Source organism: Ostrea edulis, chromosome 9, assembly GCF_947568905.1.
Source record: "Ostrea edulis chromosome 9, xbOstEdul1.1, whole genome shotgun sequence".
Lineage (NCBI taxonomy): Eukaryota > Metazoa > Mollusca > Bivalvia > Ostreida > Ostreidae > Ostrea > Ostrea edulis.
The window spans coordinates 12,081,615-12,099,440 of record NC_079172.1 but is presented as its reverse complement, the minus strand read 5'-3'; the positions used below and the strand labels follow the sequence as shown (position 1 = coordinate 12,099,440).

Below are 17,826 nucleotides of genomic sequence, written 5' to 3'. Positions count from 1 at the left end.
TTCCTTTGTTAGCTGGCCTGTTTTTATATTTTTATGAAGCAGAATTTATTCAAAAACTTCTAAATGAAAAGCAAAAATCTCTTGCTCTGGCCTTCAATTTGACATTTGAATTTATCGACGACGTTTTATCTATAAACAACAATAACTTTCATTTATAGGTTGATTCAATATATCCCTGTGAACTCGAAATAAAAGACACCACAGGGTCGTCCACTTCTGTTTCATACTTGGATATTTTATTGAAAGCAGATATTAAAGGCAAACTAACAATTCAACTGGATGACAAAAGGGATGATTTCAGCTTCTCCATCTTTAACTTCCCATATTTATGTAGCAATATCCCATTACCACCTGCATAAGGTATTCATATATCTCGACAGATTCGATACGCAAGAGCTTGTTTTGTGTATGATCAGTTTTTAAATCGAGTCAGGCTACTGACAAACAAGTTCATGGTGCTGGGGTTTCAATAGTCTCGTTTAATGTCAATATTTCGCATATTCTATGATCGTTATAACGATCTAGTTTGCCAATACAACCTATCACTAGGTCAAAGGTTGTCTGACGTGTTTCATACCGTTTGTTAGACCGTTCTTGGCACACTGATTTTGACTACGGATAACTCCGTTTACCTGATCAAGATATAGGGCTCGCGGCGTGTGACAGGTCGACAGGGGGACGCTTACTTCTCGAAGGCACCTGGTCCCACCTCTTGTATGTCCAGGGGTCCGTGTTTGCCCAACTATCTATTTTGTATTGCTTGTAGGAGTTATAAGATGGATCACTGTTCGTTATCTTCACCTTTCATTTTACAATATATATGTATTTTTACAAACCACTACGAAATTGATGTGTGTTTTTGACTTCTAAATTTCTAGATTAAGAAAACATTCACAGTTTCTTTTGTAAAAATATTGTTAAATTTCGGGAACAAGAGAAGGCCTTACAAAGTTTCCATAAGATATATCGTTATAAAGATTTAGCAACAATTATCTCGTTATAACGAGATAAATGCAAGGTGAAGATAACGAACTGTGATCAATCTTATAACTCCTATAAGCAATACAAAATAGATAGTTGGGCAAACACGGACCCCTGGACACACCAGAGGTGGGATCAGGTGCCTAGGAGGATAAATAATTCGTTAAAACGAGATGCCAAACTCGTTATAACGAAATATTCACTTTAGAGGTTTTTTCCTTCCTTTCAAAAATGAGCCTATCCGGCTTTTGTAGATGAGATTAATGCTGAACGTTAAAAAAAATTAAAATTTACGACCTATTCAAGTTATTGGTTTACATTTTCTGTGAATTCAGCTCAAAATAGAATATTACGTTTCTGAGAATTACGTGTACCTTCAACATCACCCCGATGACCACCAAACCATCCTTGGCAGATTTAGCCTTTGCAATGTTGTCAAATTTACTGTCGTAAAATACCATATGAGCCTGAAAGAGAAAGTTTCTTTGTATATGGGATTGCTATTCGAAATGTTTCATAAAACCTGGTAATTATTTTAGATAAATGTTACCAGGTGTAAATATTATTATATTTAGCCTAGTTTGAACAAACCTTTAGAACTTTTATTTCGGACTGCAATATTTTACAACATTCAACCGACCCAAAAATTCTTTTAATTTCAATGATTAACACACACTTTCTTCATCGATGACGGTGTAGATTAATAGCTATATCTTTATTCACAATTCATATAATTATCTATTTACTTACTAGTTTTTAGTGACCTTAGGATTCATTTTTTTAATTTACCTCCATGGGGTAAAACTTTCTGTCTATGGAATGCTCTGAACCCCTCCCCTTCTTCCGACCGAGGTGCACATGAAGCTGCGCAAAGATATATTTTTTGTAAGAGGGTCTTCCCGGGACGTTGGTCAGAATAATATTTTCCTCATTATTTTCGTTCACAGCGACATTGAAATCAGGGGCATGTCCTTCAAGAATAAAAATGACAAGAATTAATATGATTTAATGAGACGTAATAGTGTTAAACTAGCCTAACAATTTTGACATTACTTAAAGGGTCTGGTTCACGATTTTCGATAAATATATTTTTCATTTTTGATGTTAAACATGTTGACAGCCAAAATGTTGACCTTTTGAATGCAAGAATAAAGCAATATTTTAGCCTTGAATCTGTGCTATGTAAACAAAGACTCGAGTCTTTTTATGTATACAAACAAACAAGTGAAATATTGATTTTGTAAAATAAAGAATCTTAATTTTGTGTAGTCACAAATTTTAACTTTTAGATGACACATTTTACCCCAAAAATACTTGAAATGTGAAAGATATAATAAACTTTGATCGATATCCATTTCTGTTGAAAATTTCGTAAACAATAACATACCGTAATCTTTGTTTACAAAATAAATAATAAACTGTCTAAAATGAGCTTCTGTGATAATGTTTAACCTTAATTTTTATGTGAAATCTTTTAAACACATTAGACAGTAGATTTTGATCATTAAAAGTGAAAAAGAAAATTTTGGGGGGAAATCGTGAATCAGTCCCTTTAACATTTTAAGCAGGTCATATATTTCAGTGCAAACACGCATCATAACTGAATGCTATAAATGTCTACTAAACTAATTGCAAAGAAGAAAAATGATATTGAGATGGTAACGTCCAAATACACAAACAAAACACCTATTTTTAACAATGATTTAGAGGTGGTGAGGACTTAAGTATACACAGCACCATATGATTCAACAGAATATATTTCAATATAAGTTTGGTTTGATTTAGTCATTTGTTGGAATATAAAACCTTATAGCTGGAGATATTCATTCCACTTGTGTGTGTAGGTGGGTGTGTGTGTGTGTGTGTGTAAAAATAATGTTCTGAGAAATATCTAATCACAATCGCATTTGCGTTTTAAATCGTTTTCTATGAAATGTGTACCGTAGTACAAATATATATATTCCAGCATATTGTAGATCTATATAGTTTGTTCAAAGAATTCCCTACCGTTATTGAAGACCGTGGCTGGTACTCTTTTATCAGTATTTTCGAAAACAAGGTTCTCAATATAGCGAGACTTGGCCTGTCTTGTCCTTATGTTAATGGGAGACTGCCGCCGTTTTGAGCCACAAGTTGTCCAACATTCGTTCAATTTGCACCATCTTTTTGGTCCTGAAACAAAAGTTATAAAGATGCATAACTGTTTTATTTGACAAATTCTATAACTATTGTCGAAATCTGATAAAGAGATGTGAGTACAGATATTAGTTATTGTATATATTTATTTTCGTGTATCTTGTCTGCAGTGACGAGTGCGAGTTCCCGCCCTTTGTCCAAATAAATCAAGATACACCAAAATAAATATTCAATATATTACTTGTATCATGCCCAATTAAAACAACAACAGTTCTTAAAGTAATTGCATTAATCGTTCCATGTTTTCAAGCTGGTTTTTGTGTAACGTACATTGGATATTTGTTTAAATTCCCCCAAACTCACTACTTATCAATTCTCCCAAACTCACTACTTTTCTATATTGCCCAATAAGCATTCCGTAATTAATCACGTGACTCCACCTTACAGTCACTCTACATTTTTGACATCCTTGTAGGCACACTTACATTTTTTTTTAAAAACCAACAACGTTTGATCTGTACTGTAAACTCACCATCCACCCCTTCATTCCTTTCAGTTACTTCTAGTTCCGCTTCATTTATGTTATAATATCTAGTATTGTTTATTCTAAATTGTGATGTTGGTAATCTGATAAGGTGTTATCAATTTTTTGATGAGCCATCTTTTTGTTGCCAATTTTTTGATGAGCCATCTTTTTGCTGCATCTTTGTAAGGTTGTTTCATGGTATTTGGTGTAGACTTTTGTAGATAAATTTTCGGGATCAGACATAGTGAATTATTTTGTCACTGTTGATTTTCTTTCTCGATCTCAGTGATCTTTTCAATTGATTGTTTGGAGTCTGATCCCCTTGTTAGTAGTTTGTTATAAATGCCGTTATTTGAATGACATTTCCAGACTCAATCTGCCTTATCGAGGCATCTGCTGGTGGACTGTTAGTCCCCGAGGGTCTCTACAGCCCAGTAGCTAAGTACTTCGTTACTAGCTTGAAAATGCGGATGTATATTTAATTGCTGTTATGAAATTTAGAAATTCATTTCAAATTTAAGGATTATCTCCCTCATGCATAGCTCTTATCCTTAGACGAATTTGACTCAACTTTTTTGGCACGCTGTTTTTGGCTATAATAGCTCTAAAACTTCATTGTTATTTCGGATTTCAAACATTTCGGTTGAGCATCACTGAAGAAACATTATTTGTCGAAATGCGCATCTGGTGCATCAAAATTGGTACCGTATAAGTTTTTACATTATGTTTATATTGATAGAGCAAAAACTAGCTGCGGTGACCTTCTTCAGCATTTTAAGACATACAGAGAATTTTTTTTATATGACCCGTAGTCCTTGCGGGATTTTATTGTACTCTATGAAAAATCGAATTTTTGTCGGATGACCACATATTTTTCTTTTGTTTTCCACCTCAATTGGTCAGTAGAATCTTGTAGAGTGAGGATTGCTTGATTGAATATTGTTTAAAGTCCCTCTCGAAAATCTTTCACTCATATGGAGACGTCACCATTGACGGTAGAGTGAGAATATGCGAGCGCAACAAGTTCCTGACAATGAACTTGAGGGTCTTGTAATTATGATATAAACTCTTTATCAACCTTGGAACATTTCATGTTAACGCACATGTGCGATGATGAAATTGAAATGAAACACAATTTTGGTTGATTTAAATGATATTTCGGACATCTTGGATATTGACTTTACTTTGGACGTACTGATACCGAATTGTTCCAGCACCTGAAGGGGCACATTTTGGTTTGACGTTGAATATTTTGACTTTTGTCAATATCCAATATGTCCGGAATAGCATTTAAATCAATTTCACTAAAGTTGTGATTCATATCATTTTCACAACACACATGCGATAAAAAATTCTTCCTGTGTTGATAAAAAGTTCATATCATGTTAATTAACATACTGTAAGTTGTTTTAATTTCGCGGTGCTAAAAGTTCGCGGTTTTCATATTGGTCTAATTGCGGTTGTTTTATTTTCGCGGAATTCAAATTGTATAACTGTTCAAAACGTATTGTGTCACACTTGCAAAATGATTGCGGTTGTTTTAATTTCGCGGAAAAATCCCCGACCGCGAACATAGCGAAATTTAAACCATAGCAACCCTTTCCCCATTTACAGTAGTTCATTATCAAGCTCATAATTTGTTTTATTATTTCAAACAAAATATTGTCAGTAAATCTCTTTTTTTATCAAAGTGAAACCCTTTAAGTTAAATTACTTAATCTTTTTATTATAACTTTTAATTTAATCTTTAAAAACATGTTTTACACATGTTCATGGCTTTGTTTTCTTCTGGTATTTTATTTCTATTGTATCCGTAATTATGGGTCGGCACTAGACGGCCCTTTCTTTCAAATGAATTTTGTTTCGATTCATGCTTTACTGCGCAATATTTATTCACCGCGGGATGTCTGCGTGTTTGTTTTCAGTATGAATGATTTTTTTTTAAAAGTTTATTTCTACTTACTTTAATGGCGTTACGTTTTTACTATGTTGTAATGTATACTTGAGTAGTCTTATTTGGAGGAAAGTGTATCGCCTACATTGCTGTAATTTCAACCATGTGGATATAAAAACCTTTTAATTAAAAATATCGCTTATATTGTTATTGAATCAGTAAACCCGAATAATTATTGAAGTATCTAGACTTTTATTTTTATCAAGAACAATATATAGGACAATAAGTAAGTAATGTTCCAAATTTCCTAATTAGAGTTAATTTAAGAATAACTATCGCGATACGAAGAGGTGCACTGGGTTTTGGTAAACACCTTTCTCTGGTCAAACTTTAGAAACTTCACGCATATACACAGGCATTCCTTTATTCAAAATAATGTGTACCTTCAGTATATCCGGCCCATACAGGTGCTTGTGTCGCTTCCTGTATTGTCAATGATATGTATTAGTAATATTAATTGTTTTATTTGAATTACACACATGTGGATAGCCTCTTGAAAAACCATAGTATCTGGGTCATTCTATAAATAAAGCACTGACATAATTATTTCATGACAACAGCTACTAATCATCATCAAGAAGTTAATTAGGTGTTCATCCGCGCATGCACGGGAATATAATGACACGTGTGAAAAGGTTCACTGAACGAGTGGATCCTGAACGGACCCAAACTGAAATACATTGTACTATAGTAAGCCTTAGGGCTTTTATGGGTCATTCTGGTATAACAATGTCATAACTTCATATCTTTGTCAACATTATAATATTTTCAATGGCATGGAAGTCCCTTTTACTCGATATCGTTACTAGTATGTAAGCTTCGTGCGGTTTATGTAAAACTTTGTTTTGTGTTATAATTTATTGGAAAACTGTATAATTAACATTGTATATAGACTTGCTCAAGTCTCTATGGTTAACAATCAGTGCTCTCTTTAATACTTTTGATAATGCCAAACATATGTTTGATGACATTTAAGTATGGTAGAGAGCAGAGATTTCTAAAACACAGTAAAATTTGGATGAAATGATAAAGTAATAGACTTGAGCAAGTCTACATTTTATACTAAATCTATCTATCTATAAATACTTGACCGAATCTATTTTAAAAGGTTTGACAGTTGTTATCTTTAAAACATTGAAGACAGGAAAGACTCCTACTGCTGCTGTCTACAAATTCCAAAAGGACCATTTCCACGAACCCATGCTGTCGTTTTAATTCATAAGATTTTCATCATAAACTTTGAAAATCAAATGTAAACAACACTGCCACCATATCTAACTATTTGAACAATCTATCTTTCTAATAGGAATGATTATAATTTGGATCTTTGGTTTATTTCTATTTAAAAATGCATAAAGACGGAATTTCTTTTCGATATGGCACAATACCAAAGATTTGTCTGATAAGCTGATGAATAAAATGCAAGCTGTTGACTTAAGTGAATAAGATGAATAATTTAGAATCGATGACTCTTTATACGATGAAAGACCATAAGAAGTGAGTTTAACCAACATAATTAAACTTATGAATAGATAACTTAGATACTCTTATTTTAAAACCTATCTTTGAATTGATCAGGTGAGCAATTCATAGTGTCTTTTTTAAAAATATGTGTATCGATCTACATGTCTCTCTCTCTCTCTCTCTCTCTCTCTCTCTCTCTCTCTCTCTCTCGTTAGAAATGAATCAAAATGAATGAATTGTAAACAATTGCAAAACAGTGCTCAAATGCTCGTTCTGTAATGAAATATCGTATCTAACAGTGCTCATGTGCTCGTTCTGTAATGAAATATCGTATCTAATAAGCGAATGTTATCATATTTTTCTTTATTTCAATCGTTTCCATTGAATTATGCGAAGAATACTGTTAGTTGTTTTAATTTTGCGGTGCTAAAAGTTCGCGGTTTTTTATATTGGTCTAATTGCGGGGGGTTTATTTTCGCGGAATTCAAATTGTATAACAGTTCAAAACGTATTGTGTTACACTTGCAAAATGATTGCGATTGTTTTAATTTTGCGGAAAAATCCCCGACCGCGAACATAGCGAAATTAAAACCATAGCAACCCTTTCCCCATTTAAAGTATATTATATTTTGAGAATCAATAATTTTTGGGTGGGGTGAGGGGTATATTTGTTATCTGAAGAAAGAAATGATGTCAAAATGTGGGACAACAATGCACTTAAGAAACTTATAGAGGTCCTTTCTTTCGTTTGTCTCTCTGAAGTAATTACAACATTTTTTACCTCAATTTCCGAACAATTGGCCATTTGTTCTTCAAGTTTCCAATTTCCAAGAAAAATACATTTATTCATTTTCTCTCTTTTTTCTTTACTTTGGGATGAAGTAAGAAATCGGTGACCTGCTTTTCTATCGTGTTTACTCTACAGTATGAAAATGTAGAACAGTATGGAAAAACTTATGATTAAGTTTACATTCCTAATGTCGCCTTATTCCTATGGAATTCATATCTCGTGCGCCCAAATTTTCATTTCCATTGATTACTTTAAAACTAACGAGCTATAACTGTTTTGGGATGCAAACATAAATGTCTCCGAACACCTCCCAATGTCAGAAATGGTTTTTGATGCCAGATATGGAGTCAGAATCCTCCATAAACCCTAGGGAGTAAATTATGTAGAAATCCGACGGACTTGATTTTTGGCCGCCATTTTCTTCAATGACGGCCATTTGGAATCATTTAAAAATTGATTGGAAGGAAATACTGCTGCTAGAAATGAACTGTGGAGCCTCAATTGACCCCAGAATGTAGTAGAAATTTTAACACTTTCAAATATTTCGGCATATGGCAGCCATTTTGAAAATGGCGGCTCAAAAAAATCTAATGGTGGAAATGGACTCGGGGTCACCAAATTACCCTAGAAAAAGAATTTGGTTGAAATCCGACAACCTTGATTTTTTGACGTTTGTTGGCCGCCGTTTAAAAATTTGGAAAGTTGATTGCACCCCTCCTAATGACCCCTTATCAGTTCACAAAGTTTAAAGTGGATCAGTCGAAGCACTTTCATAAAATCGCACGAACAAATTTCTCACTAAAGAAGAGGAATAATGATAATAATAAGAAAATAATAAGAACGAGCTATAACTGTGTTGGGATGCCAACACAAATGTCCCCGAACACCTCCCCATGTCAGAAATGAATGATGATGCTGAAATGGAATTAGAATCCTCAAAAAAACCTAGAAACTAAATTTTGGTTGAAATCCGACAAACTTGATTTTTGGCAGCCATTTTCTTCAATGGCGGCCATTTTGAAAAAAAATGAAAATGGATAGGAAGGAAATACTGATGCTAGGAAAGAACTGTGGACCCTCAATTGACCCCAGAACCAAAATGCTGTAGAGATTTTAACACTTTGAAATATTTCGGTATATGGTGGCCATTTTGAAAATGACGGCTCAAAAAAATTTGATGGTGGAAATGGACTTGAGGTCATCAAATAACCATATAAATAAAATTTGGTTGAAATCCGACAACTTTGATTTTTTGACGTTTTGAAAATTGGGAAAGTTGATTGCACCCCTCCTAATGACCATCTATCAGCTCATAAAGTTTGAAGTGGATCTGTCGAAGCACTTTCATATAATCGCGCGGACTTTCTCACTAAAGAAGAGGAATGAGAAGAAGAAAATAATAAGAAACGGAGCAAAAACAATATGTTTCCGACACTATGTGTTCGGAGACATAATGATAAGAAACGGAGCAAAAACAATATGTCCCCGACACTATGTGTTCGGAGACATAATTATCTTTGTACATATATTTTTACTTTATAACATTAAGAATGAAAAAAATCGATTCAAGAAGAAAATTGGTCGGGTTGCTTTAAAATAATTGTAATCGATCATAGAGACAGCAGTACAAAACATACTGGAAAATGACATATTAAATGTAGAAGTTTTAAAACCCAGAAGCACGGTCCGAAAATGTTAAGTAAAAGCTGTAAGAAGAGTTGGTTACCCAAAATCATGCAAATCTTTAATGTGTCCATAACAACTGTACAAATTTTAAGGAACGTCAAGTAAGAGGTGTACGAGGGGTTGTAGGTAACCTATTATAGGAACACCCGCCCGCCGTTCACCATTCTATAAATCGTTTGCACGTTATGCAACCCGGCCAAAAGTATTCTTTAAACTAAATTAATAATCTTACCTTCACAATCATTTCTATCGTAGCTAAAATGAGCATCTTCGATATTTTCGTAATAACACAACCCGCTTGACCGAGGCCTTATGGACAGGTAGCCGGCACCGTTTACTGTCCCAATATACAATAAAGCGCACACGAGTACCTGACTCAAAACTGCCATCTCTGTCAATGAAGAAACAAGCTGCCCCACGCTCCTTTTATATCTTAAAGCAAACGAGGTTACAGAGGACACGTGGTTTGTACAATTTTAGGAGGAAATGATTTTTAAAAAGATCCAGCTGATTAATTTAACATGGATATCTGGTACCATTCCCCCAAAATTACCTTATGAACTTAATATTAACGTGATTTTGTACACATATCACAATATTTGACAAAATACACATGCATGTGACGAGAAAGACATTGTAAGGTATCCAGATAATATACATGTACATGGATACTAAGTCAAAGCTTAATTGTCAAATATGTGACAATTAAAAACGTCATTATCTGTAGCTCAAGAGGCAATACTCACCTCATTCTTAGTCAATGGAATAAAAGGCATATCACACCCTTATGTAGGAGAGCTGTTTTACCAGTTTTGAATCACATACTAATGGGTGTTTCAAATTATTCCGAAAATGTCTGTAGATAAATTCAAGAATTATTCTAATTTCATTTGTGTGGAACCACAATTAAGTTGTACATAATGATGATAATGATTTCAAGAAGCCAAAAACACTCTGGCTAGTGTTTTATATTACAGATATAAGATCTTATATCATACAATAATACAAGCAATCATTGGGTTAAATGCTGTATGGTGTGTTTCATACCGATTATTAGGCCGTTCTTGACTACGGATAACTCCGTTTACCTGATCAGGATATAGGGCTCACGGTGGGTGAGACCGGTGGACATGGGATGTTTACTCCTCCTAGGCACCTGATCCCACCTCTGGTGTGTCCTGGGGTCCGTGTTTGCCCAACTATCTATTTTGTATTGCTTATAGAAGTTATGAGATTGATTACTGTTCGTTATCTTCACTTTTTATCATACTGCCACTTCTTTTCATTTAATTGTGTTTTATTCTCACCCTTGTAAAGCGCCTCAGAGTTATTTGTTTTACATAAGGTGCATTACAAATTTTAACATCAGTATTATTTATCATTATTTTATTTTCATTTGTATGGAATGATCCCCATTATCAGGTTTTAAAATTGTCAATGTGAAAAATTATGAGAATGGTGGACTGAACATAAGATAGAGGGGTCTTTACGGCTATGGCGTCTAAAACGTTGCAATATACAAACCTTGATAAATATATACGAAAATCTTGATTTATATTCATTAATCTTGTTATATATACATGTATGCGAAAATCTTGAATTATATTCGACACACGTTATTTATATGCAAATTTCTTGATTTATATTCGATAATCTTGATATCTATATGCGAAATATTTTTTATTGAAACCACTTAAGATTTTTATAGCATTTTTCATCTATTCCTATATTTGTGATTATTGTTCTATACAGTTTTACTTGAAGTCAATACCACATGTAAATAAGAAACAAATAGGTCGGATAATAGCTCCCAAAAATTTGGCCTCATTCTTCATTTATGCCTAAATAATGCATATGTTCGTAACATTTCTTATCACGAAGGGATGCTCTGCTTAGCGATGCTCTTGTAAAGATCATCTTATCTTATGGGTAGAATTGAAATGCCTTCACATAATTGTGTCATTAAAAGTGGACGCCATATTAAAATTAGCGTAGCAAGAAAAATATCAATTTTGTAAACTTTCATTTTTCTGATATTTCAAGGGTGGATTTCAATTTGTTTTCAAAAGGTCCTTACTTTATTCAATTGTGTAATAGATAATTCAAGGTGTATTATTGAAGAAAAATGGTAACAAACTTATATATTATCATGATTCAATATGTTATTCGTATCTGATGCTGTATTTGATGCTGTTCGAAAAAGAAATTCACTAGATATAGACAAGAGGAGTTACCTTGGGTACCTCAATCAATCAATTTCTTAGTAACATACTTAACAAATATTTCAAAGTACCCCCATTGTATTCGGCAAACACTATGTTGATATAATCCATACCAAATTAAGACACAGCTGCTTAATTAATTATGTCTTTCCTTCCCAGAAGGGGACATATTGTTTTAGTGTGAGTTCTTCTTCCGGCTCTCATACAAAGTCCGGGCCATAACGGGTTTTTTCTGGTATTTTGGCATAGGACTTTGATATTTGGTATGTGAGTATACCATGATAAGACAGTGTGCCGTGCATCATTTTGATGACCTTTGATTTTGACCTTTTATGTAAAGGTTAAATAAATTTAGTAATAATATAATTTTTTGACTATGTTGGTATACCATGATAGGACAGAATGTTGCGTGGTATTTGTGATTACCTTATGCAGCAGTCAAATAATAGAATGTTTGGGGCATTTTTTGTCCGGACCATAACTTGTGTTGTCTTTTGACATAGGCCTATAATATTTGGTATGTGGGTATACTATGATAAGACAATGGAGACATCAGTTTTAGTTTGTGAAAAATCTTCCTAGTTATGATCTATTCAGAATAATAATCTCTGTTCATGCGGAAAACAAACATATCATTATTTTGTTGCCTGTAAAATTTATTTCAACGCTCGAAACAATCTTTTCAGTCATCTACTTAGATTTGATTTAAACTCTATTATATAGAAACATATCTTTTACTTTTGGTCAATGGAACTTTGACCAAAAGAGCTGAACCACAATGTTTTGCTGCTGTAGACAAATGCATCGATGGCCCTTGTAGAGTCCAACAGTTTGTGCGATGATTTTTCACCTGTACATCACGTATACATCATCTTTCTTTGTGTAATGATTAATTTTTAATCGGTTAACCGGTTACTCGGACGCAACGGTGGTAATCGGTTGCAAAATCCATAATCAGTTCATCGGGGAAAAAAAGTAAAAATGACCTTGTAAAGATACATTGTTTCAATGTATATCAATGAATTATGTTCCAAACAATTTCATCAAACAGCAAGGTCAGGGGATGGTGTTGACTTAAAGATGGATACGCACGAAGTAGACCCTAATCTTTTGTATATTTATTTTCTTATTCATTTTGTGTTGTATTTTGTTTGATTGTTTTGTTTTGTTATTGGTGGTTTTTCTTAAATGATTTTTAGCTGTTTTCGGGGGGAGATTGTGGTGTTGCTGTTTTTTGGGGGGTGGGTAGGTGTTGTTTTTATTTTAACTTTTTTGTTACAATGTTATAGGATATTTGAACTGGACAAATCAAATAGTGATGGCTTCTAACTCGGAAAAATAGGGACGAGGATAACTGCCGATAAAGCATTATTATAATGAAATAGACTACTGGTCGGTACAACCAACGTCACAGTTGGATTAAAATGAAAAAAATAAATAAGAAAGTTTAAGAATTAACACCTGGAAATAAAATAAACGATGCGATAATGTAACTGTTATTTTCAATGTTCAGTCGGCACGAATCGAGAATCACAACATAACGTACGCCTTTAATGTTTAGGAGAACGTCTCTTGCGCTGTAGTAAAAAAAAAAAAGTAGGCTAATTATAGACTTGGCTCGTAAAATGTCCTATATACACTGTACATATTTCTATGTACAACTTTCGATTAGAATTGTGTCACCAGGAGTTATGGTATGAACATATATAAACATCTGCGTGACCTGAATATTTTGATAATTTGATTAATTGTTGACCAATCTAATTAAAATCAAGGATCTGATTATAATTAAAGTGGATTGTAGAATTCATTGTGGTTCTTGATTATTTTCAACATCATTCCTACATATTCTTATGTACAACTTTGAACCTTAATTGTGGTCCCACTCTGTCCCCAGTAGTCGTTGATTGAACGACATTGAATTTTAATTATATGCAGGCTTTTCGCTTTCCTAGCAGAAGGGTATTTGAGGAGAAGAGGTTTGAAACATCACATGTTTTACAAAAAAAAAAGAAAAGATATTGGGATGTAAATATCAATATGAATATTTACATTTCCCATTATCTTTACAAATTGTAATAATGTGCTTTTCCTCATGAACGCACTACAGTAGTACATGTACATACTGTGTGTATAAAGACACATTTACTTGATAAATGTAATATATCTATTTAACACACAATCACGCGCGCTTTTCTTTACACACTGACTTTGACTACGAATCATTTCCTTTACCTGATCGAGGTATAGGGATCACGGCGGGTGTGACCGGTTGACAGGGGATGTTTAGTCCTCCTAGGCACTTGATTCAACTTCTGGTATACCCAGGGACCCATGTTTTCACTGTTCTTAATGTATTCAATGTATAACGACCATATTTCACATATAGTAAATGAATGGTGGGATTTTTCTAATCATGATATCATTTTGAAGGATTTATCAAATACAAATAATCCACCCAAGGAATTTTCAAAAATTTTGTTTACTGTTTAATTTATTTCACCTAAAGTTTTACATTGAAGAGCATGTTTTATTAAAAATATCTTTAAAAGAAATTATATTTTGATACAAATCTCTTGGTAGAAAGTTGCATGCTCTTTATCTTCATGAAAATATGAAAAGAATTTAATCATTTACCGCATACATTGTTCCGAAAATTATGTCTTTCTTATTTTTACAAAGGGCAAATAACTCCAAGTGCAAACAAGGTCCATTTCTAATTGCATACCAGTCATGTGAATTTCATCTATGCAAGGTGAAGATAGCGAACAGTGATCAATCTCATAACTCCTACAAGCAATACAAAATAGATAGTTGGGCAAACACGGACCCCTGGATACACCAGAGGTGGGATCAGGTGTCTATTTCGCTTTCACTATTAATTAAAGAATCCACCTGATTGACCCACTATTAGTTTACTTGTTTTAACTTGTACGACTTTTAGTACTGTAAATTGTCCCCTGCTTTAAATTCAAATTACTTAACAATGAACCTTCATTTTCATTTAATTCTTTCAAAAGTGCCCATTTTCCTTTCGTTATACATGTGTTTGCCCAACTCTCTATTTTGTATTGCTTGTGGGAGTTATGAGATTGATCACTGTTCGTTATCTTCACCTTTCATTGGAAACCGTAATTGTGTATTCTTTGCAGGGTTATGAGATTTATCACCTTTTCATTTGATTAAAGCAGCATAGAACATTTTCGATTGAAAAATTAACATGTTTACGATGATTCAGTTTTATTTTCTACTTAACACCACATCTTAAAATTGATTAATCCGCAGTTTTACAAACAAATTGATATTATTCAAAAAAACAATTTCAGATTACTTCCTTTGAAGAGTTGTAATGAAATATATGACCATGTTACATAAACCTACACAGCGTCATTCACTAATCAGAGAGTATTCACGCGGGATTTTTTTCCAATTAATGAGATAATACATAATCTGTTTAACTATCAAGCTGTTAAATTGTATGTAGTTAAAACAAATAAGAAGTATATTTGTAGAATTATATTTTCTTTGCCTACAAAGATTCAGATTTTATATCATAAAAGGTGAAGAAAACGAACATTGATCAATCTCATAAATCCCATAAGCAATACAAATTAGATAGTTGGGCAAACACGGACTCCTGGACACACCAGTGGTGGGATCAGGTGCCTAGGAGGAGTAAGCATCCCCTGTCGACCGGTCACACCAACCGTGAGCCCTATATCTTGATCAGGTAAACGGAGTTATCCTTAGTCAAGATCAGTGTGCCACGAACGGTCTATAATCGGTATGAAACACGTCAGACAGCATTTGACCCAATGATAGGTTGTATTAGTAAACACTAGATTGTTATAACGATCATAGAATTTGCGAAATGCTGACTTTAAATCCGACTGTTGGAACCACTGTACCATCATTTTGCTTGTCAGTAGCTTGTCTCGATTTAAAAACTGACTATTGGCAGAACAAGCTCTTGCGTATCGAATCAGTTGAGAGACATAAACACCATATACAGGTGATAATAGAATATTGCTACATGAATATGGGAAGTTGATGGCGGAGAAGCTAAAATAGTCCCGTTTGTCATAAACGTGAGTTGTTAGTTCGCCGTTAATATCTACTTTCAATAAAATATATAAGTATCAAGCAGACGTGGATGACTCTGTGGTGTCTTTTAGTTCGAGCTCGCAGGGATATTTGGAATCGACATATGAATTAAAGTTATTATTGTAAATATATAAAACGTCGTCGATATATTTAAATGTCGAATTCAGTGTTTTCCTTCTCACGTAGAAGTTTCTGAATAAATTCTACTTCATATGAATAGAGAAACAGACCAGCTAACATATGAGCACAATTCGTGCCCATGGGAATTCCTACAGACTGTTGGAAGACCTGATCACCAGAGACCACGAAAATATTGTCAATGAGGAACTCTAGCATATTTTTTATTTCAACTTCAGAGTACTTCTGCGTGGAATCAGAGTGGTGTTTAACAAAGTATTTTTTTTATGACTGATCACCAGATACGAAAATTTCCTTTTCCATTTTTGTTGAAGAAGCAACTGTCTATGTCAAAAAGTCTAGTCTTTAATTAATCGTGAGGAATGGTCGTGTAAAGGGTTCAAATGTCATAGGATTTGATGTTGTTGATGAAAGGTGAATATAACGAACAGTGATCTGAGAAAAGTTTTGCGATTTGAAGTTAATTAAAGGTTCTTTAGATTTTTTTAGAATCCACATTTGATTTATGGCACTTCTGGCATATGAAGTCGTACAGTAAGTTTGAAGTTTGTCCTTCACAGCTGTTAATATTTTCGTGAGGAGCAAAGCAAGGGGCTTGGTAGAGCACTTTCTTGATTCAACGATGTATCTTTGTTTGTAAGGGTTTTCATGTAGTTTTGGAATCTAGTATAGGTACGGTAACTCATATTCATTCGACAGACCGACCGGGATACCAAATGTGCCTAAAGCTAAAGTATGGTTTTGAAGAATTTCATGTTTTAAAAGGGCAGTTGGATTATAAGTACGATTACCAAAAGTGGAGTCAATGTCAAGTTCGTTTAAAATACAGTTGTAATGATGAGCCTTACAAACAAAGACAATGCTGTTATAAGCTTTGTTAGCTAGAACCAAAACATATTTCTCATTTAGCCTAAATAATTCTTTTATCACTTCTGGTTTACTAAACACAGAAGGATAGATGGTATTTTGTTTTGATATGTCTAATGCGGGATTTTAATATTTTTCTTATACATTTAATCCATTCTTACAATGTATCAAGTCCTTCTTTTTCATTTTTAGCCCATCGTCTGACATATTCCTCGACAGAATTCATAATAGGAGTTATGAAATTGATCACTGTTCGTTATCGTCACATTTCATAATAGAGATGAAGTTCGGTCGCCAACTGAAAGACCGAGGTTCTCTATATTTAGAACCTTTTAGAATAAGTTATTTGAGATCCTCATTTTCAGTTATATCAACATCACCAGTCATCTCATGTCCAGCTGGACTATATTTGAAAGAAGATGAAGAACAAGAACACGCTGATGGATTACGTAGAAGATGGCATATATCTAGGAACTGCAAAGTTTGCTTATATAAAAACTTTGAATGCAATAGTAGAAGTATAGCTGTATGAAATACAAGGTATAGATTTGAACTTGAAATAAGTTCGAATACACGATTGAACTTTTTTATGACGAAGAATATTGCTTATGTTGACGGCATCTATTCCTTTGTAAATTTGAGCTTAAGGAAGTATGATTTGGAAGGAGTATTATTCATAACCTGTGGTGGTTTAAGGAGACTGTGATTGACAACATCCATTATCATAGAGTTCAATCTATATTCAGGTGTTGAAAAATCCAAGTATAGACCAGCTGTAACGTATGTAAAACTGTCAATGGAACAGAGTAAAGTTTTGTACGAATATGATGTGGACCTAATTGTCTGTTGACGTAAGGTATAAATGAATCAAACGTGACATCATTTTTACTTGGTCTTTAATATGAACGATGTCCATGACTGCGTTTCCGTCTTTGAGTATTGGGAAAGCTTAAGTGAA

At 33.7% G+C, this 17,826-nt stretch overlaps 1 protein-coding gene across 1 annotated transcript; it reads right to left on the bottom strand.

The window, feature by feature from the left end:
* Positions 1-1,295: 1,295 nt before the first annotated feature.
* Positions 1,296-9,955, bottom strand: LOC130049953 (nacrein-like protein). The gene is made up of 4 exons (XM_056148210.1): positions 9,770-9,955; positions 2,989-3,153; positions 1,771-1,952; positions 1,296-1,448 (listed from the first exon to the last, which is right to left on the bottom strand). The coding sequence occupies exons 1-4, from the start codon at positions 9,924-9,926 to the stop codon at positions 1,296-1,298; spliced, it is 657 nt and encodes a 218-aa protein (XP_056004185.1). The 5' UTR covers positions 9,927-9,955.
* Positions 9,956-17,826: the final 7,871 nt, after the last annotated feature.

Coding starts and splice junctions, on each gene's coding strand:
- LOC130049953 (XM_056148210.1), bottom strand. CDS start 9,926: ATGGCAGTTTTGAGTCAGGTACTCGTGTGCGCTTTATTGTATATTGGG. Junction 3,154..9,769: donor CGATAGAAATGATTGTGAAG/GTAAGATTATTA, acceptor CTTTTGTTTCAG/GACCAAAAAGATGGTGCAAA. Junction 1,953..2,988: donor AGCCACGGTCTTCAATAACG/GTAGGGAATTCT, acceptor TTATTCTTGAAG/GACATGCCCCTGATTTCAAT.